Source organism: Vanellus vanellus (assembly GCF_965231255.1).
Source record: "Vanellus vanellus genome assembly, chromosome: 1".
In the NCBI taxonomy this organism is placed as follows: Eukaryota; Metazoa; Chordata; class Aves; order Charadriiformes; family Charadriidae; genus Vanellus; species Vanellus vanellus.
This window is the reverse complement of record NC_138905.1, coordinates 40,615,979-40,642,605: the sequence shown is the minus strand read 5'-3', so window position 1 is coordinate 40,642,605 and position 26,627 is coordinate 40,615,979. Positions and strand designations below refer to the sequence as shown.

General features: G+C 41.7%; 1 protein-coding gene across 1 annotated transcript in view; it reads left to right on the top strand.

The window, feature by feature from the left end:
• The window catches only part of PTPRR (protein tyrosine phosphatase receptor type R), a 154,507-nt gene that overhangs the window by 73,176 nt on the left and 54,704 nt on the right, over window positions 1-26,627 (top strand). Inside the window, exons 3-6 of the mRNA XM_082487345.1 lie at window positions 3,054-3,167; window positions 6,831-6,986; window positions 14,734-14,844; window positions 21,495-21,757. Of these exons, the coding sequence (XP_082343471.1) occupies window positions 3,054-3,167; window positions 6,831-6,986; window positions 14,734-14,844; window positions 21,495-21,757 (644 nt within the window). The remainder of the gene's footprint in view (window positions 1-3,053; window positions 3,168-6,830; window positions 6,987-14,733; window positions 14,845-21,494; window positions 21,758-26,627) is intronic.

Sequence of the window (26,627 nt, the reverse complement as noted above, 5' to 3'; positions counted from 1 at the left end):
TTTAGTACCAGAACCTCAGGTCAGACTTAAATTTCAGTCACCTTCAGGAGGGCACATGCCAGATTTGAGAATATAATGCCCCCAAGTGTTGCCTTTATCCCAGATCTTGATAGCGTCAGTATGGCTTATTGTAGGATAACATTCATGTAATTAAGGACACCCATTGCCTTTTAGTGCTGAATAGGCTTAAATTAGCCCGGATCTTGTCAGAAGAAACGGGGAAAGAGTATAATCTTGCCCTGTTCCTATAATTTTCCATAAACATCCAGAGCTGGCCACAGGATACTGAACTTGATGTGTCTCCAGATTGATCTGCTCCTGCTTTATGCTTTTATCAATCCAGTACGAACAAGGGGGTAATAGAGAGCACAGAACACGTTTGTGATGTGCTGCTTACTCTGAAGCAGGTGCTCTTGGGGCCCCATCGAGCATTTCTTTCACTGATCGAGTCAGAAACCCCGTTCCTAAAGTGGCAGGTTCTGGATTGCTAACTTTGCCTCTTGAGAGGCAAATGCACTCTCTTGTGCTGCCTGATGTAGAAAAAGGTGGCCTATGTTACTCTTTGTTACTATGTTACTATTTTTTACTATAATTGCCAAGCTTCACACTAACACCAGCAATTGAGAAGCAGATCCCTTCAATGGACAGCAAGGCAAGGTTCTTATAAATAATGTAGCTTTTTCTTCCTTAGATACTTCTTGGGGTTTTTTTTTGGATGAATAGTCACAAAAAAAATATTTATTGCTGCACAAGAAGCACCCTGAGATGAGGCTCAAGGACAGATTTCTTCCCACCCACTTGGGAGGTTTCCTAAAAGGGTCCTGAAATCTCCAGCTGCAAGGCCAGGTGAGCTTTCTAAGCAGGCTGATGCCAGACACGGGGTGAGTGCTGTGGTCTTCAGGATTCTCCATGAACCACCAAGGACAATACAGCTGTTACAGAGACACACACACTCTTCAGCCTTTTATGACTGTTTGTTATAGGACACAGTGGACCAAATTCAGACCTGTTAGAGGAAAATGTGACTCTCCTGAACATAATGGAGTTTCACCACGTTTTATTTTCCCTGCATATGATGAACCACAATCCCAGCATACTAAATCTGTAAGAATTTATTGCTTCCTTGTAGGGTCTTTAAGATCTTCTATTTCGTCTGAAGCCAGATATTTTTCTGGCTATTTCACTTCTGTGTCTTTATCAGTGAGCTCTTAACACACTATTTAACAGCCTCTCTATTAATGTGATCTGATCCCTGGCTCAAGTGTGTTTAAGTGAATGTGTTTTGATTTTATACCTGCCAATTTAGCTCAGTACAACGGTTAGCATTATCCCCATAACTCAAGGTCACTGACATAGACAAGCAGTTTCGCACTCTTTACACCATCCTGATGGATCTCTAAGGACCTTCATGACAGCCTTCCTTATTTCAGCAACAACTCCCTTTCTCATTCACCCAGGATCCTCAGACCAGGGTGTCGACTTTTAGTGTAGTGATGGCTTCACAGCTCCAAACCAATTCTCATCCGCCATATTGCCCAGGTGCACCATGGCCAGAGTGAGCCATTCTGGGGAACAGAAGAAATGCTGCTCAGTTTTGTTAGATCTCCATGTGTTCCTTCTCAAGACATTTCTCTGTTTCAATGACAAAGCTGGAGCAGTTTTGTAACCACTCAGGATGTCTGCCTAATTCAAGAAGCAAAGAGAAGAAGATTTTGCATTTTGAAAATGCCAGGGTAGCAAGGGTAATTGAAATTGAAGAATCCTATAATACTTCCAGCTGAATTAAAGCTCAACTGTGTGATAAGAGCAGATTTCAGTTGGTGCATCAAGACCTGACAGTCCCATTAGTGTAAAAAAAATGAGAAAAAGGGGAAAAAAAGAAAAACTCAGTACCGATAGAAAAATCAAATTGACAGTGGAAAAGGAAAGCAAATATTTTATGGTTTTACATCATAACTCATAAATAATGATAAATAAAGAACAACGGTCAAAATGTGTGATGCTGTTTTTCTGAGAAAAAAGTTGCCTTTCTTTGTAGACCATAACTATATTCCCAGTGTGATGTCTGACCCATGGATATTTAATTCTCTTTGTGCAGCTCTGTTTAGGAAGGGAGAATATTTGCTTGGATCTTCAGAGCAGCAAGCTGCCCTATAACTCTAAATAGGAAGTTTAAAATAAAAAATCTTTTTCAGATCAAGTCAACTGGGTCAGTCAGAACATACTAACTTCCTAAGTCAGAAGTTGCCAGAAACATTGGAAGCTGCCTGGGACCATTTGACATACTCCTTTTCCCTCTCTTCACTACTTATTGTCTGCAAAGGGGATATGGGAGCAAAGAAAGAGATCCCAAAGTACCACATGGAAGTATGGGTCACCAGGCATCACCAAAGATTTGAACATAAATTATTTCCTGGGTAAAATTCCACTGACTTCACAGGAAGCATTTGAACTTGAGGAAACATTTAAATTTCACTATGATTCTAAAACAGAGAAAGAAAATGCTTCAGTGATATAGTTGGTCTCTGCTTAGAATTATAGTGTTCTCTGACTCACATGAGGAAGTTTTAGGAATTTCGAGCATGTGGAATGTATCCAGAATGTTTCTTTTTTGATCTCAGAAACTGCTAATCAAACTTAAAATGGTATAATTTCACTATGTCTGACTCATTCTTCACCTGCAGAGAGAAATGCTAAGATAATATTCAAATAAAATCTTCATTATGTAGATCCAACATCTCATTCTTTAAAGGTGAATCGATGTTTAATGCTTGACTTTCATTTTTAATGTACTAATCTTGAACACTGTGACTTTAGCCAAAAACCTCTGGAACCTGTTTTGAATGTAGTTGAGGAAAGCGTGTGCTTTGCTAACAAGCAGCATTTAAGATGCTTACATTTTCCTTTGGACTTGTTCTTTATTGCGATGCAGGTAGATTGCACAGATTATCGTTCTGGGAAAAGAGCAATTAGTGAAGAGTCCCAGAGATCAGTCATTTTGAGAACTGAATGTGTTGGGCAAGGAGGTCATTTGAACTGGTTTTGTTTTTCAGACTTTGCAAATGGATGTAAACAAGCTGAATATCACATTGCTTCGGATATTTCGCCAAGGAGTGGCAGCAGCACTGGGACTGTTACCTCAGCAAGTTCATATCAACAGACTCATTGTAAGTACCAAAGGGCTCTGTATAATAAAATGTACCTGGTTATTTTGAATTCTTTTAAATTTATTTTCCTGTCACTATGGAAAAGTGCAATAAAATAGGACAGAAAAATACTTTTTTCCATTTTTTTTTTTTACTGCACTACAGAAAAATAGGTCTCCATTACAAAATGATTGAAATTTTCTTTTGAAAGGAAACCATTCTCGGTTACAGTGTAGACAAAAAACAAGTCAGATAAATCTCTTTTGTGACCTATTCATAAGCAGATTGCTTATCCCCTAGTTTTCATTCCAATGCAGTTCTACATGGCTTTCATTAAGAAACACTTATTCATGTTTTGTTTCTCAAAGGTTGAATATTGCTCAAAAAACCCACATGATTCTGCCTTTCAAAGGCATCTTCACAATTTATCTTCAGACTTTCCATTAGTAAATTAAATGTCTTCTCACAATATCAATATTCATGTTTTGCTATTCAGCTGTAACAATCTGCTCAGAAATGATCTTGTAGACTATGGTATCATATTTGCAAAAGATGACGACAAATTTGCTTCTAGCGACAAAGACTTTTTAAAAACAATTGTCATCGTATGGTTTTCTGCGTATGGTTAAGAACATACATTCTTAACACTGTTGTCTTTTTATGACAGTTTTGCCGTGAAGCAAAAAACCCCATCCTGTGTGTATTGCTAGCATTCAATTTGCCTTGCAGAGGGAAGAAAAGTTACTTTATTTTTTTCTACATGCAGGCTGAATATTAGGGAAGAAAACTGACAGGTTCAGCATAAAAGTATTTCCTGCCTTGATAGCTTGATAGGATTGTATACATCAAAAAGGATTATAAAACTACTTCAAATAATGTCTCTGTGAGAGAGGATCACACCAGAAGTACAGCGGAAAAGATCAATAGGAATGCAATGCAGCCCTTTTCATGTTCACCAGGGATGTCACTCAGTCGTGACAGGTGGCGCGAAATCTCCTATGTCCCCTGCATTAACCAGAATGAAAAGTAGAAAGACATATTCAGAGAAAAGCACAATTAAATGAGAAATGTTCCAGAGTTTCGGATGTGTATTTCAACATACTAAGTCACTTAGTAGCTTTCTTACTATGCTCTGTGGAAATTATGCAACTACGCAGAAGAAATACGCTGTTTATTTTCCTACTGGCTCCATAGCTATTCCCTTTCTCCTCTCCTTTGTGATCTAAGGGAATAGGTAATGTCATTTTGCACCTGAACATAGCTCAGAATACAGTAAGTACTATTAATTAGTCTTGTCAACATCTGTGAAAGTCCGCTATGAGTTAATATTTTAGTGATACAAGAAAGAAAGCAAACTTTTGCCCTGTTTGCTCTAAAAATCACACACAGTCAAAACTGACAAGGAAGAAAAATATTTCTTAGAGGACATTATTCCCACTTTGCATCCTTCTAACGTGAGATAGTCCCTCTCATGCAGGGTGCTGGCAAGCAAGCAGGGCACATCAAAATTCATCTCATGTCACTTCAGCCTAGTCTAAGCTACTCATCCAGGCTCCCTGGGAAAGGAATATAGAGGAGGGCAACTGGAGGAGGAGAGGCATTGAGATCCCGATTAGTTTAGGATGGATTAAATCATTCTCTAGAGATGCCAGTCTCTCTCCGCTGACTTTGGAGGTAGTTTAGATGACTGAAATGAGGTAAGCTGACTTCCTCCCACGTGAGCAGGTCTCAGAAGTGATCAGGAGCTTAGCAGCCAGGATGTGGTTGGGCACAGGGAGAGCAGAGGGCCTGCTAGCCTCTTACATGTAACAACACAAAGTGTGGCATGAAATATTAATTGGGCATTTCCAGTGTCTCCTTAACCTTTCCAGTAAATCCTCCTCCCACAAAGGCCTTTTAATGTGCAGAGGAACTCCTCAACAGAGGTGGCATGAAACACTGGGAATGCTGTGTCCCCACCAAGCCTTGCCTTGTGACTGCCACCTACACCCAGAACGAGCCACCTACCCATGTCAGAGACCAAGTAGGACCACAGCCTCAAATCAGCTTCTCTAGCTTGACCAAAGTCTCTGCCTTGAACTGACACTCCAGACCTGCAGGTCTGTTCTCACTCCTTATAACCCTGCTGGTCTGAAGAGTCCCACTGAAAAATGCCCAGTCCCACCAGTAGCCATTGTCCTTTCCAATCTTATTGAGTAGATAGATCAGCGGCACATGTGAGAGCACAGAGGGCAGATTTAGGGTAAACACGTTTGAAAGCATCCCTTTCTGTGCAGCTCTACTTCTGGATGCAAAACTAGATACCTTAAGAATAGCAAAAGATGTCTCTTTTTTCACTTCAGGAAAGATTATGATGCACATGCAAGGTGAGGGAAAGGAGGCGAGGGAAACCAGGATTATCCCTGTTTGAACTGCTCTCTCCCATCCCATAATGGTAAATAGCAAATGACGAAACCGGTGAGGTTCTTGCCTGTGCAGGCAGCAGTGCAGGTAGTCGCTCCATGCTTACCTTGCATGTGTGGGACTCTACATCACAGCCTCAGCTGAGTTGACCATAGCCCTGAGGAACCCAGGTTCCCGCACCTTGTTTGGACATCAGCACTGTCTGGAGCACTGGTCTCAGGTGCTATTCCAGTCTATCACAACCAGAGGAACCCTTTGTCAGCCTCTCCCTTCGCTCCCTTGCGACAGAGTGAGCATCACTGACGTCTCTAATGCAGCACCCCTCGGGCTACCAGGACTGCATCAATGACACCAGGGCAGGAATTAATAGAGGGGAGAGTAGGCGTTCTCAACTTAGCCATTACATGTAAACGAAACTTTTCTGGTTTTCATTTTGTTGTGCCATTTTAAGGAGTTGCACTGCAGTGGTGACATGGGATAAGAAAGCAGTGCCAAAATACCACAGCATTATACTAAACATTCCTGTTTAAGGACCACCTTCTAAACCAGGGCTGCATTTCAGCTCAGATCATATGAACTGTCTGATAAAATCCCTGCTGGCAGTTTGTCCTTGACCCCATCCAGCAGCTCCTCTCCTCACCATATCACATTGACCTGTCTTGTTTAATGGTACTAGACTCAGGAAGAGGGTACCTTGTTAATATTGAATGAGACAAAACACACATGCCCACACATGGTATTTGCGTTTTCTTGCACAGTCAGCTGAGATTTAAGGAGTCAGGGAACAGGTATACTCTCCACACAAAGCAGGTTGCAGCCTTTATATTCCATGCTCTTGGTTTTGGATTTACAGTTACAATCTATAGACAGTAGAGATACTTGGCGTACAAGTATCTAAAGGGTGGGTTGAAGGAGGATGGAGCCAGGCTCTTTTCAATGGTTCCAAGTAACAGGACGAGGGGCAATGGGCACAAGTTAGAACACAGGAAGTTCCGTTCAAATACATGGAAACACTTCTTTACGGTGAGGGTGACAGAGCACTGGCACAGGCTGCCCAGGGAGGTGTGGAGTCCCCTTCCCTGGAGATTTTCAAGACCTGCCTGGATGCAGTCCTGAATAATGTGCTCTGGGCAATCCTGCTTTAGCAGGGGAGTTGGACTAGATGATCTCTAGAGGTCCCTTCCAACTCTGATAATTCTGTGATTCTGTGATTCTGTGATTCTGTGAGATTATCTAATCTGAGATCCTTCCTATGATTCTGCATTTCCTTTATTTTCCTAGGGGAAGAAGAACTGTGTGGAACTGTTTGTGTCCCCACTGAACAGAAAGCCAGGAATTTCTGAAGCTCTCCCATCTGAAGAAGTGCTGCGTTCCCTTAATATCAACATTTTGCATCAGAGTTTATCCCAGTTTGGAATAACAGAGGTCTCCCCTGAGGTTGGTTATCAATTCTCTGACCTGTAATTTGTTACAGATTAAGCATTTATACATCCCTCGTAGTTTTCAGGCTGAGGTTCTCAAGCATGAGGCAGGAAACGTGTAAGCTAAGATGGCACTGCTGCTATAAGGGAATTATACAGCTATCCCTGTTAAATAATGGTGCTCCATTAGGCTGTTTAAGCATTAATATCCGGGTCTTCCTCACACAGCCGGGCTACCATTGAAATCAGAGTTTAGATCTTAAGCATGCATCAATTGCCTTAAAGGAAATGAGCCCAAGAACTTTTGGTCTATTTATTGGGTCGGAAGGTATAACAATTTCAGTAGAGAGATAAATGAAAGGCAAATGTCAGATGTAAGGTGTAACTTGTGTCTGACATGATTTTGAAAGACTGAATTTCTATGTTGTACCCATGCTTCTCTCTATTCTCAGGAGAAGTGAGAGATTTATTTTCTTTACCTGCTCCAAAAAGAGGGCAAAAATAAAACTTGTAGCTATTATTTGTATGACTACATCAATTTTTTGGAAAAAAGAATTCTATTTCAAAGCAGAGACTGCACTGCCATCTCCGCAGTGTCCCAGACATTACCAGTGAGATGGACATTTAATTCTGGGCTGACCACTTGAGCTATGCACAGCAAATGTGAAGGCTTTTAGGAAAGAAAATCACTGACATCATGGACATAGTTATATCACATTGCATTTTATGTAGTCTTTTAGAAGCCCTTACCTACATAGAGACCCTCAGAATTCAGTGTGAGGTCTGAATAACTTCAAACGTGTTATCAAGATTCAGCTCTTTCCATGGAAGCTCCCAGTTTGTCAAAGGAGATGTCTATGTCCAAAAAAGTGTAAAAAAGAGAAAGGTTCTGATGAGCTGTTTCCCCCTATGGGTGAAGAGTTCCTGGGTTTTTTACATCCAAACCTATGTTTGAGCCACTGCTGAGTTAGTACCAGCTGTTCTGTTCACCTTTATTTCTACTGATTAGAAATGCTTTTGCTCATTTTAAGTAGTCTAACTCAGTTTAAGAATCCGGGAGATGTCTTTGGTACAAAAAATGAAATATACAAGGCCACTTTAATGCAATTTTACATGCTCTGCTACAGCAGCCTGCCACTATGAAAATGAGTGGATTCTCAGATTTTAGCTGTTCTAATACAACATGAAGCCAAGCGGTGCTGTCCAAATGTCAAATCAGGTCCTTATATTGGCCATCAGCGACCTGAGCTAAGCTTCCTTTAGGTCGGAATTTCCTTTTGTTACTGAAGTGTACGAGTCTGACGGTTGTGATACATGCAATTATCTGTTCCAAGTACGTCAGTTACAAATAACACTTCAGGTAGAAGTTGGACAAGAACATACATGAATAATAGATGAATGCAGAAATGTCACCAAGCTATGAAGAGATGCTGGAAAAAAACACAGCGCTGAACTCAAGATCTCATCTTGAGTTAGATACATTTCAATAATCTGGACTGCTCAGATATTTGAATTTTCTCTCAGGGGAAAAAAAATGTAGACAACCAGAATAATTTAGAAAAGGATTATTTGAATGAAAGTTGTGCAGACTGCAACTCCTAATACTGTTGGAGAAGCAAGAGATTTTTTTAGTATTTCAGTTGCTAGCAGATTATACAGCAAAGACCCCGATCCTGAAAAAATCATGCAGCTTTACACTAATAGGTATTCCTTTTGGATCTCAATAAATTGTTTACATGTGTAAGACTTCAGAGAAAACAGCAGCTAAAAGACAACAACATATCATCTTTACTAGCTCAGCTACTAACCAGTTATTTATTCTTCTCTCAACTTGCTCTAAGAACAAATCGTGCCAAACAAAGTAATAGCAAAGAACAGGCAAACCTTTGAAGGAAGATACAATTATACACAACTTTATATAACTTTGACACATTATTTTACCCATTGTGTGTGTGTATTCCTGAGCTATCAATCCTCATTAAATCATGAGCTAATAAATGGTACACTTTTCCACCAAAAAGTCTGAATGCTTCACAACCAGTATTGTATGCGCACTATCGGTGTATCTGTGCGGAAAGGAAGTATTATCTGCATCTTTCTAGGTGGGTGGCTGACAAAGAGGTGTTAGGGCTGGAATTTGTCTCCTTTTTTAGCTGCCTATCTCAGTATTAGCTGCTAAGGCTTGAAAGTCTACTGGCTCTCTCTACAGTAAACAGAGAGAAAGATATATTGAGCAGGCAGTTCATCCCATCGCTGAGATACCTCTCCTGAGATTGCTCGGTTGACTCTTTCTGACAAGGCTTAGCTTAAACCAAAGCTCCAGCTGTAGAGGGTTAATGGTGGGGGAGATTACCCTGCCCTAAGAAACTTTACCAAGATTATGCAGGAAAACCCAAGTGGAAAACTGAAGGTCTCTGTTTAAATTCTCAGCCCATACGATACCGTAAACAGCAAAAGTCTCAGTGGATGTAGGTGACTGGAACTGCATTTCCATTCATTCCAGTAATAATTTGCCAGTTCACAACTGCTGATGCATTAATCACTGATTGATCTATTTTCAGTTAAATTGCCTGTCTCGAAACTCATATCCTAGTTTCTTATTCTGCAATAACCGAAAGAGCAGATTCCCTATATGCCTTCGCTGTAGGAACCTCTAGAGTCCTTTGCCGCCTGGTGTAGAACAGGATATGTACCTGTGGGAATGTGAAAATTTGGTTTAATGGAGTCATTGCCATTTCAGGGATCCAGGGCAATGGCAGTACCTTCCATATGTCCTTTCTCTTCCAATGGCCTATTGTAGTTGAAGCATTTGCTCTTTTGTTATGGTCTAAAGTTTGGGTCTGAAGTGGGATTTAGGATTGTGTTCTGCTCCATGGTGTGTGTCAGGGCCAGGAGCAGACTTCCCCAGAACAAACTCAAATTGGTGCTTGTTGGTGAGACTAAGCTCAGTGACTCAGGCAGTCCATGTTATTATGGTGTGGGAATCCTGACTTCCTAATGTCTTCAAATTGTGCTAAAAAAAAAGAAAATACTACTGGATTTCAGAGCTTAGTAGAGTAGAAGGGAACTTGAAGTGGTTTTGAATGACAAAAATAACTGAAGTTACAGTAAGTAAAATAAGGGTTACTGTCGTTTGAGAGATAAGCTAACTGCCAGCTGGGAGATGTGGCACTAAAGGAGAAATTTCCAGAGTTCATGCCAAAATTACACAATGCAAAATGTACCATTACAGCCTCCTTTTACAAGGCTTCTCTTGGTTGCCTTTGAAGTGTGCGATATTAACTTCTTAGAGAAGAAATCAAAGGAAGCAATCATGCACTTAAAGCATAGAGAAACCGTAAGTCATTCTAAGGACAAGTGATCAAAACCAATAGCTTAGAAATTACAACAGCCTGGACCGACAGAGGCGCCCGGGAACAAAGGGGAGCACAAGGACGTGCTCCCATGATCAGGCAAAGCAGATGTAGCGTTACACCTGCACGGGTGCACCCATGGCACCGCAACAGGGACAGGAGCCCTGCAGGCCTGCCAACTTTGACATGAAATCACAACACTTTACACGCATGCATGTAAGGTAGAGTCTTTGGGGAGGCTTTGTCATGGGAGATGCTAAGTGGCTGTTATCCAGTGGCCTGGGAGTCTGAGGGGTCACCCACCTTCCTGCATGTTTTCACTGGGGGTGGAAGTGATTTCTTGGCAGCCTTTCCTAACCTGCCTTAGCTAACATAGTTAAAATAGCAGGAAAAAAACCAAAGCAACTCAGTGTGAACTTCGATGAACCCTTTGTCATCTTAACTTTGATCCCCAGCTCCCTGTAAGCTTTCCTCTGAGCTCAGAACTACAGCTTGCCATGCTTTCATTAGTGTTTCAGCCCAAGGAACTAATTGGGGTTAACTGACTCAAACTGCAAATTCACCTGTTTTCCAGTGAAGGCTTACCTTTCCTGGCAGCTCCTGATACCTTGGCAGGATCTTTCAGTCACGGATTTTACAGTGACTATTTCACGTCAGTGTCTCTTGTTATTATCAAAAGCTGGCAGCTCATTTTACTTATTTGTAGAAATAATCCACTATTTTTCCATAATAAGACCAGGAAGGCCAGAGTGGATTTTTAAGGTCTTTTTTTGTTTAAAAAAAAAAAAGTGTATAGAAAATCATTTTTCTCATTTGTTGCCATTCAGATACATGTGCAGGCACTCTTCACTAAGGTTAGCGATACAACGGGATTAAGAACGCATTGATTCTTCCCCACCTTGAATTATGTTGAATTTAAACTGTTTAAATTAACCTGGCTAATTCTGCCTGAATGACTCACCTGATTGTGGAGACTCCTTAGGGAACGGAGTCAATCACTGGGGACCGATGCTCTTGATGATGTACGTGATGATGAGCCTTCCTCCCTGCAGCCAGGTTTGCTCTGAGACCTGATGGTGCCTAAGCTGCTGGAACTCCCCTGTCATCCCACTATGATATTCCCCCTCCTTTATCAGCTGTGGCTTTTTGCCACTTAGTTTATCTTTCTGCCCTCTGATGGCAGTGGTATGTTCCCACTCCTCAGAACTGTCCAAAATTCTTAGTGGATTCTTGGGCAGGAAAAGGTTCCCGGCTGAGTGAGAGAAATGTGGAGGAACATCAGTCAGTCGAGACACAGCACATCTCCGTGCAGGAGGCTCCTTGCCCACGGCAGAAGTCCTCTCTTTTTTGCTTTTTCCCTAGAATTTGGCCATCCTGTGAGCTTGTTTCTTGGGCGTCAACAATTTGTAGTAAGCGTGGCAGCTGCCAGTTCTCCCAGATCAGTTCTCCCTTATCAGTTCTCCCAGACCGAGGAACAAAGTTCTGAATGAGCAGCACTGACTTTTCAGAAAGCAATTCCTTATCGTGGGCGTGAGATGACTCAGTTACTGTAGGCCACAGCCTCTTCTGTCATTAGGGAGCAGCTTAAGCAATAATTCTGCTGTTCTGCAGTTAGATCAGAGGGAAAGGTTTCCTTGGTTAGGTGAAGGTACTGCTGAAGTGTGTCAGATCTGTTTAAACTGTGGCATACATTTTTTTGCCCTTTTTACAACATTTGTTCATTTTCTTTGAACTTTATTTTTAGAAAGGCAAATCGGGGAAAGACGTATCCTGAATACAGGTACCATTAGACAGACATCATATAGATTAATTCTCTTAGACTCAGTTATGTTGGCAGTGTTAGGTTGATGGTTGGACTTGATGATCTTAAAGGTCCCTTCCAACCTAGACAATTCTGATTGTATGATTCTATGTATATGAGGTCCATTATAAAATATTTCAGATGTTTTTTGACATTAATGAATTACAGTTAATTTAAGTCTCTCACCCACTGAGTCAAAAAAATCCTATTAGCTCTTCATCTAATTTTTAGTGTATTTGTCCTTTCAGTGAAGAGGTACAAAAAAACCCCCATTTACTCACTTAAAAAACGTCAACGTGGCCAATTCTTCTTCAACTCCTGCTTTTTATCTAGATTTCCTCCTGAGAGATCTGAAACACCGGAAAGCCATCAGGTAACCCTCCCAGGGTCAAATACGTACTTTATAGCTAATGGGCGAGAGCTGCAGCTGCTGCCGTTGCCGTGGGATTCCCATGGAGCTCAACAGGAGCAGTCCCGAGTGCGGAGCAGCTGCAGATTCGGGCTCGGAGCCAGTGCTGGGACCCGAGTGCCGCGCCGTGAGCACAGCAGAATAACCTTGCCGCGCTGAGGTGGCAGACTGCACAGAGAGCTGCACCCCGTTAGAGTGGCAGCGCTGTTTGGATATGTCTAGGAACAATTTTTGCAGAAATATTTGGCAAGATTTCTAGCTTATCTTTGAAAGCCCTGGTTTTTAAGTTGCTCACTAAACACAAGACCGACACTTAGAAACCTTGTTAAACTGCCACTACCTGCAACCCTTTTATGCCCAGATCATGAAACACGGTGTGATCACACACACAAATACACTAATTTTACAAGGTCTGTTTCTGTAGTTTAGCAGAAGGGGGTAAAGTATTTCCATTCTGGTCCCTAGGGCTATGACTTCCAAAGAATATTCTTCTTTACTATGCTTTCAGGTCTAAAGCGGTCAACTCCCGGTTATACACATAAATTTTTTTCAGCAAGCAAGTCTCTGTAAAGTAACCACGCAACCAAATACTTCTCTAAATGTTTGCATTTTGTGGCAGTATCATCTGTGGCTTGTCTTGCATCTGCATTGACTTTAATCTGCGTTGTCCTGGCCTTTTTCAAAGCAAGCAAGGCACAAACCTGTGCTGAAAGGAGGACCGTGAAAACCGTAGTGGGATCCAGCATGGAGCAGGTTTTTGTCAGCTTGTTCTCTCTTCCTCAAGTCATGATCTCCTCCTCCTCAGCAAGCCTTTCCACATGAATTCAATGTCATCGGGTCTTTCTGTGTTTGGGAGGCTGATGGATCCAAGGAGTTTGCTCGATACATTGACTGTTCAGAAGAACAGGCTAATTGGTGGCTGAGCAGACTCTGGAGCATGTAAAGAGCTAGAGGGCCCCTGCAGTTACCCGGTGTGCAGCCACCCATCTTTAAACGGAGGGAATCTTTCCTCTGTGAAAAACTCTCAGTTCTCTTACACAATGTCCCCGGAGAAGAAAACAGACCGCCTTGAGATGGGAAGACGACTCACTAGGTAACACGATGTTTAATTAAAGCCATTAGGGAACTTCAGCAAAAGGGAAACACCAAGACCTTGAACGTTTACAGTAAAAACCAGAATTTAAGAAAGTCGTTTTTACTCAGTCTGAGAACATTACTGAAAATGCACGATTAAGAAAAAAAGCAAGTAGCTGAAAATTGGGAGAGCAATGTCTGCTGAACTGTGGTCACGGAAACACAAGACAACATCTTTAAATAATATATTGCCGTTGGACTGAGGGTACACGTACCCTGCCTCTACTTCCAGATCTCTGTTTGGAAACATAGTGAAATTCTGGTAATTTAATACCCCAACCAAGTCCTCATGCTGCAATAAAGCCAAAAATCAATGCTTTTACCATTATTATTATTTCATAATCCCCAGGAGTTCTGGAAATTTTAGCGTGCACAGCTGTTTTAGAAATGTACCAGCAGCAGGAACCCAAAGATAACGAGATTACTTTAAGCATAATCAGAATTACAGATAGATGGATAATGAGATTACTTTCAGCGTAATCAGAATTTTTTATGTATGCACATGTATGTGTGCGTGTACTCTAAAGGTGACGGTGTCAGGGCTTCCCGGCTCACGGAGGCAAACTGGCACGTCACCTGCTCTTCGCTCCTGTGTCAAGTGTAAACAGTCCCGAGGCTGCCGTGTGCGTGGGTGGGTGCTGGGGCGGGAGATAAGCCCTGGGGAGAAATAGGCAGGGCGAGCGGTTCCCGCAGCCCACGCGGGAGCGCTGCCCTTTTGCCTGATGGGACAGGTAGTTTCCAAGAAAGACGGCGGGTCTTGTTTGCTTACCTTCAACCAGCCCATGACTCCTGGTGGAGGTGTTGTCTCAGCAGCCACGGAGAAGGTCTCAGGTCGTCTCACGTAGCGTTAGGACCCCTGAGTTGCACTTTAGGGACACAGGGAGCGCAGGCGGGGTGTGTAGCCAAGGTGGGTATGCAAATAGCAGCGTTCAAAGTGAGAGCCATATACTGTGGAATGTGAACTGTGACGAAGCTGAGGAGGGTGATTAATGTCTGACGAGAGCTATTTAATCTGCGCACACTGCTGTGTAACTTTTCTTCTCTTCCTCTTTCTGTTTTAAAAAAGAAAAATGTTTTGCAAGGCCAGCGTGAAGCAGACAAAATCTGGAGCAAAGAAGGATTTTATGCAGTCGTCATATTTCTCAGCATCTTTGTCATTCTAGTAACTTGTTTAATGGTAAGTTTCCTTTTGACCTTTTTTTTTTTTGCTGTTCTTTACTTCATGCTTTTCTCAGTCTGAAGGATAGAGTCACGCATTCTTTACGTGAGAGGTGTTTTCTCAAAGCTGTTAAAAACTTAGCTACAAGGTAAGATTTGGTCACTCGCATAATGCTGTGAAGCCAAAGTTTGAAGAACCACATTTCTTGATACATTTTGAGTCCAACTGAAGAATATAACTAGAAGGAAGCTGAAGAAGTAAATAACGGGCTCCTAAATCTACAGAGTAACTGTCTAGTGATGCAAGTGATGACTTCTCAGCGTTCTTACTAAGGTCCCAGGGTCCCTGAAGCCACATTAGCTGCCTGTATTTTGGTTTTATTGACAGTAAAAACAACACTACATTGACACTGTATTGTCAATGCACAGTTGTTAGAGTGTGTGTTGGTATTCATGTATCAAATATACAAATTTTAAACCGAGGTGACTATTAAGTACATGAAGGAATGATCTTATTTTTGAACTTTGCCTTCACATTGTATGATTTCGTTGGCCAGCTTTCTGGGCATTAGACATACTTCTAATATGCTGAATATGAGATGTACAAGTGTCACACAGATGATGAACAACACTACACCACCACTGACTTTCATAGGGTAATTTTTGCATTTTTTTCCAATGCTGTATCTCACATGTTTTCCTTCTCTCAACTGTATATTTCTTCTGTGGTGCATAAGTAAGTTTACTGAATTCTATGGCAATTCTCAGCATTTATGAACACATAGTATCTTGGGGTCTTTTAAGATATTTTACTTTCAAGCACATTTAATTTTCTTTAACCTTGATGGATTTCCCACTTACAACGTTAAGATGGAAAGAATGTTTAAACTGAAGATATTAGTAAATTATTACATTTATAACAAGATATTATTTAAGCTTTTAAAGTTTCCCTAAGATTTGAAAAGCACTTATTTTCTCACAAAAATTCTTGCTTCATGTAACTTTCACTTCCTAGTCATCTCTATTTCTCCATGCCATCTCATTCAAAAATAGGAGGGTAACTCTAGAAGTACTAACTTTTACTCAGACTTTTTACTTTAGAAAAGCAAGTGTTTTAGTCATTGCTGACTGTTTAACTGGAAGGGCATAGAAGCTGCTGTCTGTCCTCATCCTGGTACTGCACAATATTTTAATTGTTTGGAATGCGTAGATGGCATTGGGAATTACAAACATTGTGGAGAACAGTATCAGAACTTAAAATATTCTTAAGGTGCTGGAGAAAAGACGGGAAGTAACAAGAATGCTGCTCAGCAGGGACGAGAACTCTAATCACGTGCATCAGTACAATGTGGGAATACGTGGCAAAGCAACAGTTCCGTAGGAAAGCTTCCAGCAGTACTGCAGAGCACACACCGAAGTAATGAGTAACATCATGTTGTTGCAAAAATTTCAGTCCTTGCCCTGGGATGTATAGATGAGGATATGATCTCCAAGATCTGCATTTGACTTGGCTCTGGTAATTATTTGGTTACAGCGTTGCGTCTTACTCAGGTTGTGTTGTCTCTTGCGGGTACCGCACTTGTGAAAAATGTGTGCGAGTTACAATAAGGAGGAGATAGAATAGTAACCAGAGATACAGAAAGCATAAAGTAATTTGGTTTATTTATGACAAAGAGAAGAAGAGCAACGAGAAACGTGATAGTTCTCAAACATGGAAAGTTTTCAAAGACTGTGATTAGGAAGAAGGTAACCCTTTCTCCACCGTGGATGGGAAAAGAAGCAAATTGTTTTAAAGGGTGATTTGGCTGACTCATTTGAAAGAACTTTGTTATCACGTGGGTCACTAGACCCTGGAGTGCATTGCTTGGGGAAGCTCGGGAGTTTTCACCCATTAAGGTTTTAGGCAAGCATCTGTCAGGAACAGTTTGGATATAGCTGATCTGGAGTTAGGGCCGAAAAAGACTAGAAGACCCCTTGAACTCCCTGGTCTTTTCTGCAGGCATTTGCCTTTCTGTTCCCCCCCAGGTCCAACCCTCATCTTTACGCTTGCTGCTGTTTAGACCACGTAAATGGAAACTGTATCAAATATTGCCTTGACCTGCTGAAACCCGGGTATGTGCAATCTATAAGGCTAGCACGCCGTGCACATTGTTTGTCATCCCGCTTTGCACGTGACAAGAGCGGCAGATTTATGAAAATTAGGAATTCAGTATTTCAAATTCATCCATTGCAGTGTATCAGACATTCAGGTTTAATGTAAGGTGTTAGGGCCAATCCTAAGTGCCTTTGGCTGTAGCGACCATATCAGACAACCAAAATGAGGCCTCTTTTTTAGAGTTACAGGGTAGGCACCTGTTTGTCCATAAGTGGCTATTTGTAGTTTAGAGGGTCCAAAAGCAGAAAAGTTTAGCCTGCATCTGCAGATGACCTGGAAGTGTCCCTTAAGGTGTGGAGTAGGAAGTAGTTTAAGTGCTGATTATGATGATCAACAGTGTAAAGGAGCTGAATTGTCAGTGTCAGTGCTTTGTTCCATGTAATTTCTACAGAAATTATAAAATATGCAGTCTTGTCTTTTAACTGGACTTTACAAATCATGATGCTTCCCTGCGCTGAGAGCACACTGTGCACTAACAGCTTTTAGGCTTCTTAATGCTTGGCTGGAAATATCCGACCTCTATACTTAAAAATCTACAGTGCAGAGTATTGCTAAATGGTGAAATCAGCAGGACGAGAGCTAAATTCAGACTTGTAAATGGTACCTCTGAGGTCGTTCTGTGTATTTACTCAGCTAGTCCTCGTTGTGGAGGTATGAGAGCCTCTTGGATCCCAGGAGGGATTCATCATATGTGGAAGCCAACACACAGCTCATTGCTGTCCCCGTCAGTGGGCCTAAGTGGGGCTCACTTCCACTGGGAACATCGTACATCATTTATAAAGTATGCCAAGCAAAGTGCTAAGTAAGAATAAATATTTTTAGTGCTTCTATGTGTAAACAAGTTTCTGTATTTTTTATTTTACACAGCTAGAGAAATAATTGAGCCATCACCAAATTTAAGAAATAACACAGTATTTGAGAGTGGGTTAAATTATTTTCTATTATATTTCTTACTAATTTCGCCTATTTTAATAAACCCATACATTTGCATATCTTTTCTTTTTTTAATATCTACATATAAGTATCTGTTGAGTAGTCTGGAAGTATCACCTTCCGATTATGAAATATTTGTAGCTAGTTTTGGTAAGAGGGTTTTTTAAATGTTTTTCTTTTTCCCACTGAAAAAAAAATAAAATCAAAGAGTAGGGTTGTTTTTTCATTTAAAATAATGTAAGACATGAACGTCGAGCAACCTGACCTGTGAAAGATGTCCCTGCTTATGGCAGGGGGTTGGACTATGCGATCTTTAAAGGTCCCTTCCTACCCAAACTAGTGTATGAATCTTTAATTCCATGAACTTTGCCTTGTCAACAAATTGTGAGGATCTAAATTTTTACTACTGTCTCCCCTGTTTTATGAATTATGAACAACTGTTTGATCTTTTTCATCTTCATGATGTATTTTGGAATTTCTTTAACAAGAAGAATATTGAATAACCAAAAAAAAAGCATTTCAGCGTCCAATTTTCACATGACCTATTGCTTGTTCTTAAAATTACAAGTTTTAGGAGTCATAAAATGGTGCAGGACTTCTGAAAGCACTTTGATTATAGAATATATACAATGAACTAATATCAGCCCACCAAATTCAGCTTTTACCAGTGTAAAGATTTAAAGGAAAATTAACAGTACATATTTTAATCATACTACAAGAATGTTTAAGCCAACTTGAAGTTAGCAGTTTTGTGTATAAACTAGTCCTAAATTGTCTGAATTCTTTTATTCTGCTTCTGTAGAACTTTTTATAGTGCATTCAAATCATGGTATCCAAATGCCTCCCAGTAATGCATCAAACAACACGACTGACACCTGTCCCATTTTTGTTCTTTCATCCTTCCCCCAGGGTTTGAGGGAAATTTTGTTAGTTGGTCGTCTTCTCATGTAGCCACATGCACAACAGCTCTGCTTGTGCAGAGATACACACACAATCTCACACATGTGTTGATAAGTACCTGTTAGAAAGAACACTTTTAATTAGAGTGAACTGTCTTAATTTCCATGGTTTCTGGGAGATTTTACTCTACAGTCCTGGGTGTCCTAAATATCTTTAGGCAGATGAGTTTTTGTATCACCGCTCCACATAACCATTGCCAAGATCTTTGTCGTGGAGACACAGTTATCTCCTTGGGATTTTCTGTCGATCTCTGAAGATGAATAGAAGCAGTTTCCACTGGTATTTTGAATGGGTAGGTAGGAGGTACTGGCCAAGCTAGCACATGACATGTCAGCTTTCCTTTAGAAATCTGAGCAGAGAGAGAAGGAATGAATGTCCTGCTGTCAGCACCCTGTCATTCTTCCAGATAGGCTGAGTCAAAGAGGAGGCAGAAAGAAGAGTTATTTTCCTCTTGGATTGTGGCTTTGAACCCCAGGCTTAATATATGAAAAAAAAATACAGATGACCTACCCTGTGTCTCCTGGAAAACAGTACTTTCTGTTGTTCAGTGGCACGATGAATCTTCTGAGGTATCACTGAAATGACAGTTTTCCGAACTTAGGGGCTTCATATCTGTTTTCATCCATGTTGTGGTTAAAGCGATTTGAAATATTAGTACAGCTAAGTTGTTCCATTTGCAGAGCTTGCTGATTGGGTTGACCCCTGTCTTTTTGGCCGTTTCTGTTTCTTGACTTTCACCTGGAATTTGTTAAAAAAAAAGATGGCCCTGGCCACGCTTTCTGAGGAAAGTGTGTTAACTCTTAGATCAAATGTGGTTCTTTAGCTTTTTTTTCAACTTCTGCTGGTGGCAGGCTGTCTTTTTTCCTAGGCTCTAATAATAGAGTATTAAAAAGGATATGAAATAATACTCGTCCGGGTTTTTTGAACCCAAACCCATAATTTCCTGGGTCTCCAAGGAATGAAACTATGTCAAAATATATCAGTAACAAGAAGGTATGGTTAACGTCATCATGACTGTGAATGTCTGAGCTATATATATGTGGGTTACTAGAAACAAATGAGACCAAAGCAATCACTGGAGGAAAAGAAGGTTAGAATATTTCAAGCCCCTGCTTTATCTTTACTGATAGCTGCGTCCTTGCTTCGCAGTAGGGCAGCTTTTTTTCTGAAAAATAATGGCAAAGAGCAGATTATCTTATCCATGCAATCTAATTCTAAACTCTTCTGAATGAACAGATGGTTTATGTAGCTAAGTCTTGTTTAATGGGTGTATTGCTAATGACATTAGGTCAGTTCCCAGCTAAACCTCTAATGCTAATCCTTGAAAAAACAAGCCCATCAGATATATCCAGTCTTCACTGGAGAGCTATGGGGTGATGATAGATATATATGCGGTGCTAGTGGGGCAGCAGCTGTCAAAGAGCCTCTGACTTGCAGCGGAAAAATGCTTTGGTCCAGGCTTTGTCTTTATGGCTTTGCAAACCAGGATTCAATTCGGATGCTTTACGCCAACAGATAAGCAGAGTAGAAGGTGTAAGAGTATCTGTAGACACCTTCAAAAAGCTGCGTAAGTGCCTTTCACCCACCTCCACACACAATACTTACAAAAGTAATTCTCATAAGTTTCATAGGTTTTAAGGCACCTTTTGAAAATGGCACAACTACAGCTCAGAAATCGTTTTTTGCGTTCCCCTCAAGAGAGATGGGATGTGTTAAATAGGTGTAACACGGGTTCCTCTGGAGTGACGTTACGGAGCACACGCTACCTGCCAGCCCTCGCCAAGCCTGTGCACAGCAACGTCAGCGTGCAGTTCGGTGGAAGAGGATCAGTACAACTTCTGAAATGCTTTTGCTACAGATACCTGACATCCAAGTTCATAAGCAATAGGTGGACAGAGAATTCTGGTACTACAGTATGTTCAGACGCCAATGTCTTGGTAATTGTAAAACACACTTTTCTGAACAGATACTTGAATAGCTTCATGGGCCACGCATTGCATCAGCTTTATTCCAGAGCAGGTGATGTTTCTCTGAGGATATTGAGGGATACCCTTATCCTGAGGAGTATTTCACAGTAGTAGAAGCCCACCATTACAAAAGTGGCCCAGTAAAGTTACTCTGTTCAACCATCAGCTCCATGCAAAGTGAGTAAGAGCTTTTAAGGACATCTGCTCTGAAACAAATTGAGGCTGCTATAATTAGAGACACACCTGGATATATCAGAACCATCCATTTTATTTTCTGCCATTGCCTCTCTTTTGTTAAAATTATTACAATTTTTTCTACAATTACTCTATTTATCAGTATTGCCTTCTTCACAGTGTCTTTTCTAACTATTTTCCATTCTGTGTCATTTGCCCCTTTAATAGTACAACTGCTGGTATTACAAATAATTACTGACTCACAATGAGAACTGTTAAAATCCCTACCGCCCACGTGTACACACTGTGGTTTATGTAATGAAAATATTTATCCTGTTGTGGGAAACGCGGTGTAACACAACTTGTGGCTTACCTTCTAGGAACGAAAGCCACGTATAGCACTCTTATCTAGCGTTTGTGATACTTTCCTTGCCTTGTTTACCAGGGAACTGAGACCGGGTTTACTTTTTATTTCTGTAGGTTCTGTACAGATTAAAGGAGAAGATCCAGTTGTCACTGAGACAAGAGAAGGAAAAGAAGCAGGAGATCCACCTCTCGCCCCTTCCCCTGCAGAGAGCTCAGTCCGAGTATAAGACCACCAACAGCATGGTCCAGCCTGAACGGGCTCCAAAGGTTGTCAATGTTGTAGTGGACCCTCAAGGCCAATGTGTTCCTGAGCTCAAACCTCCTCTGTGTGCCAGTCCGTCTCCTTTCAGAATGAAACCTGTGGGGCTCCAGGAAAGGTAGGATGGTGCCTGGCGTGTTCAGGATTTATTCTGCTTTGTTATACTCACGCTGCATGATTTCATATGTGTGTCTTCTGTCAATGAATCAGAGACTTTGTCATACGGACGTCTGAGAAGTGGCATTTTGGTGTTAATATCTGTCTCGTGGGTATTCTCTCCTTTCCTTTTCTTTTCGTGTGAGCAAAGGTCCAGAAGGTTGGGCTGAGATTAACTGCAGTACTGGAATTCTTTTTGCTCATTTGTTTTTTCCCCTTTCGAACAGTTACTCCAAAGATAGAATTTTTCATTTTTCATTGGTTTTTTCCTGTTTTGGTCCTGGAGATCCTGGCAGAGGGCACAAGGGCTGGTTATGTTTTAGTAGCAAAGGACCTTCTCATTGTCAGGCAGTCCCTAGCACATGGAAAACTTAGAATGAAGAAATATTTACACCAACTGAGTGCGTTTACGAATCCCATACCGTGTTTCCATTGTCACCTTTAGATAATTTTTCTTCTTAAATCCAGCTTTCCATGATTGTCGGGATACAGTCCAAGATCTACAGGATTTACAAAAAAGAGAAAGGAGCGATTAGTAATGAAACCGACCTTTGCGTGCAGCTCCTCAGAAATACTTGGGCACCACACCTTGCCACTCATTCTACCTTTCACAAACTGGGCCAGTGCTCTTTTTATAAGACTAGTTATTCTTCCCGCAGCAGAATGCAGACTGACATCTGTCTCTCCTCTGTTAGAAACCTATATAATTTCTTGCCTGATGGCTGCAGGCCGCTTTCATAAAGCATCAGTGCTCTGAATAACTAACGTAGCGTGCAGCCGTGCAACTGAACTCTTCTGCCCCGGCACAGACGATAAATGAAAGAACAGACGCTGCGCAGATATGACGGGGAAATCAGAATGGAAAGGAGACCAAGTGGAGCCTTGCCTGTGAGGGCTCTCAGAGTTGAGCAGTAACCCTGATTCAGCTCGAACCACGGGATTTCAATGACAGAGATTTTATCAATGGCTTTATGAGGCACAGACAGAGCTAAGGGAGGGGGATTGATTGTACCGTGAGTAAAAGGTGCTGAAAGGCAGAGCTGTCATACAACATGTAGTGATATCACTACAGCTAAAAAAATAAGGAATGGAGGAAGCAGGTAAATACATTTTAATAGTCGCTCTCATTCCACGAGACCCTAAAAATAAAGCACACGAGCACGGGGATCACATAGCTAGTTTATAATGCGTAGTACCTAACATAGCATACATAATAGCTGAGAGGGATTGGGGTGAAGGAATTTGTAGATGAAATCTGTACTTAAGAACCAGGGAAGAAAACTTTCCGTTGCTTAAGAAAATAAAAACTATTGATCTAAGATCTTCATTTCCACCACCACAGATAGGAACTCATCATTTAATACTCTAAACCAAATTTCATCCTTTGGAAGGACAGAGTTCTGAGTCAGATATGTCAAAAAGGAGAGCTGAGATACAAAGAGGAAACTAAACCTGGCGTTTGATCAAATAAACCAGGCTTTTCAGCTTATTACTAAGGAAAAAGAAGATGAAGGAGCTGAGCACTTCTGTTTCTACTATAAAAGACTCTAATAGGCCATTGGGAAAAAGTGAAAGCAATTGTAATAATGTCCCATTCTGCACTTCTTTTTGTCATGTTTAACACAGTTACACTTCATCAGCCCAAGTCCACTTCTAAGAAATGGTGGTTTAAGTTTATTTCAAGCTCAGTGATACAACGGGCTGGGGATGCGAGGGAGAGAACTTTAGGGAAGAGGTTGTCTTCTCTTCCTCTGAAATAAGCAGCTATTATTATATATATTTCTTATTTATTTACTATATCCTGTACTATGAACAAAATTACAAACATTTTGACACACAGAAGCATTGGAGGCAAAAAGTAATAAAGCAGGAACACAATTTGCCTCAGACAGCATCTAATGACCAGGTGTGTGGACAGTTTAAAACCCCTCTCCACCTTTCTGCCCCACATCAACCTTGCACTAGGCAACCTCGGGCCATCCTCATTACACATAGGAGCGGTGGGACTTACAGCATGGGTCTGCACACTGCAAGCAGCGCACTGTGCCCAAAACAGCCTGCTTGCAGCCCTTTTTCTGCCAGTACGGAGAGGGATCAAGCCTGGAGGCCCCTCCTGCTCATAGCCACAGCACCCATTCAATAATGTTTGCTACCCTGATTTTGGTTGCTGCCAGGGGAAGAAGCTCTTGGCAGGCTAGTGTGGATATGGGGGCTCCTGGACAAAGTTAGCATTGAGATTCTTTTGGCCAGATGGCTTGACAGTGGTTCCTGGGCAGTATTTTCTAACTATCCAAACTCCCTGGTTTGATTCCTTAAGTGTGATCCGTAGTCAGGAAATGTCTGGTATGATCCAGACCAAACTGCATCTCTTGAAAGAGGTGCAATGGACCATGGGCCAAACCAGGGTGTGAGCCAAGCGCTGTGCCTAGCCATCTAGACGGGAAGCTTGTGGCAGTACCTCTGAAGGATGGGGCAGAAAAGCGGGATGATGCCTGCCTGTCGAGCTCTCCCTGCTCTGCACACCTGTGCTGCTTTGAGGAGCACATTGAAATGCAAAAATACGTGGAACTGAGTTTTCACAAAGCACCAGATCAGCATCTGAACCTTTCCATTTTTAATAGGAATAACATTGGCTGGGACAGAGGCAGACAAATTGTTAATGGACGACTGTCCGGAGCTCAGAACGTTTCTGGGAGTTTGTCCAGCTTCTTAAAATGTATTGTGCTTCTGAATACTAGACCCAAGTCCATGTACGCTTTTTGCTGCGTATCTGGAAAGGCTCTTACTCAGTTATTTCTATAAGACACAGCTTCTCCAGCAGATTGTGCGACATTTGCGCTACCAAACGCGTAGAATGCCGCAGATGATTTTGTACGTGCCACACACGTCCCTCGGGTGCTTGGTGCCTTTGCTGAATGCAGTTGTGAGCGATTCCGGGCGCGGGGATGCTGACACCTAGAGGTGACAGCTAGAGGTGACACCTAGAGCCGGCGGGAGGCACTCCCGACCTTCTCCCCTCCGCGCCCGCAGCCACCCCGGAGCTGGCATCGAGGTGTCCTGCATCTTCTCCTCTTTGGCTGTAGCTCTTGGAGGAGGGAAGGTGGTCACGTCGTCAGGATGGCAGTTGTTTCCCTGGGTGCTGATCAGGGATGTGTACCCATGTGCAGCATGCGGTTGGGGAAGCGACGGGGAGGTGGTGGCCGAGAGTGGAGGATGGACCGACAGGTGTGGAGGTGAGAGGGCTGTTAGAACAAAGAGGCACTGATCCGTTTCTATTACAATTAACGGCAGGTGCTGGGGCAGGCAAGTGAAGGGCTGTCTTCAGAGCCTCTTGGCATCCTCCAGATCACTCAGTACCAAATGCTTCGAAGTTGCTTTCTTCTGATGTTTTCACAACTGCTGCTCCTTTGCAGCAAAGACCTTGTCCATCGCAACCCACAAAGTGCTGTTTCTGACCGAAGGAGCAGGAGAGCTGATGTTGTTCTCCTGTGGGTGTCTTCGGTGATGAACTGTCACAATATCATAGCACCGACACCTGAATTTAGGATGTAAATGATCATTTTCTCTTCCCTAAGCATATCCATGAATATTGCATCAGCACTTATTTTCCTAGTTAGGCTTTTATAGGTTTATATGAATAATATATATACTTTTTCCTCCAGCAGAGTAAGGCTTCATTTTATTCTGCTGGTTGGCCCAAAATTCATCTTGATATGAATAGTCTTAGCCAAAATCAGAATCTGGTGAAGTGGGATGTGATATTTTAAATTTCATTCTGACATGTCAAGCATTGAAAATTCTCAGAACAAGCAGTGAGTTGTTAAAACACAAGCATGGTGGGGATATAAGTATAAATAAGTTACCACACCAGCACAGTATTCACTTGTTTTACAACTAGATTTACTTTTTCCCCAGCACTGCTGCTGTGAGTCTTAGTTTTGGTATCATTTGCGACTAGGGCAACTGAATTTCAAGCAACTAGTGCACAATATACTGTTTTGTTCAAATGAGTTACTATCTAGTGTGGGATGGGGCCTGAAGAGCAGAGCATGCAAAAGTACATGGAAGAAAATAGAATGTGGAAAATAGCTATCCTACTCTGTGTGTTAAAAAACACAAACAGTGCTTTGGAAAGTCTTCTCAAGCATTTGTATTCCATCCCAGCCACAAAGACCTAAAACTGTGGCTATTACATCTAAATAATCAGTGGGAAAAATCACCGCGCTATGTTTTCTCAGTCTGTTACATATTCATTGGAAAATTATTCTGTCTAAAAGAGAGATGCTGGGGGCATGCAGGACCAAGAGCAAGTACTGTTTTACATGTGCTTCGTGCTATTTGTTTTTCTCTGCAAATAAAAACTAGAGAGTGGAGGATATAATAGGAAAAAAAGTTTTGCAAATAGAGCAAAAAAGTAAGTGAAATGATAAAATATTTTTTAAATGTGAAATCAAAGAATTCTGCAACGGTATGGACACTCTGCTGGGACACGGGAAAACAGAAGATACCCTATGAAAGGGAAAACAGGCAATGCCAGCGTGAGCGAAACTGGAAGGGAGAGGGCTGCTCACAGGCATCATTCAGCCATACACTGTGCAGGTTACTCTGGTAAGTGTGCATCAAGGCTGCAACCTCTAGAGAAAATCAGTAGGCATCAGAACAGAGACTAGTAGGGGGAAAATCCCCTAAATCAATGTCAAGTGTAACTCCCTACAAACAACAGATAGCACTGAATCTTGGCTTGAACTCTGTGAGAGCAGTGCGTGAAGTTACTTTTTCCCACAAAGCAGAGCAGTACAGTGAAAACCCTATGCCACAGGTAATAGACTGTA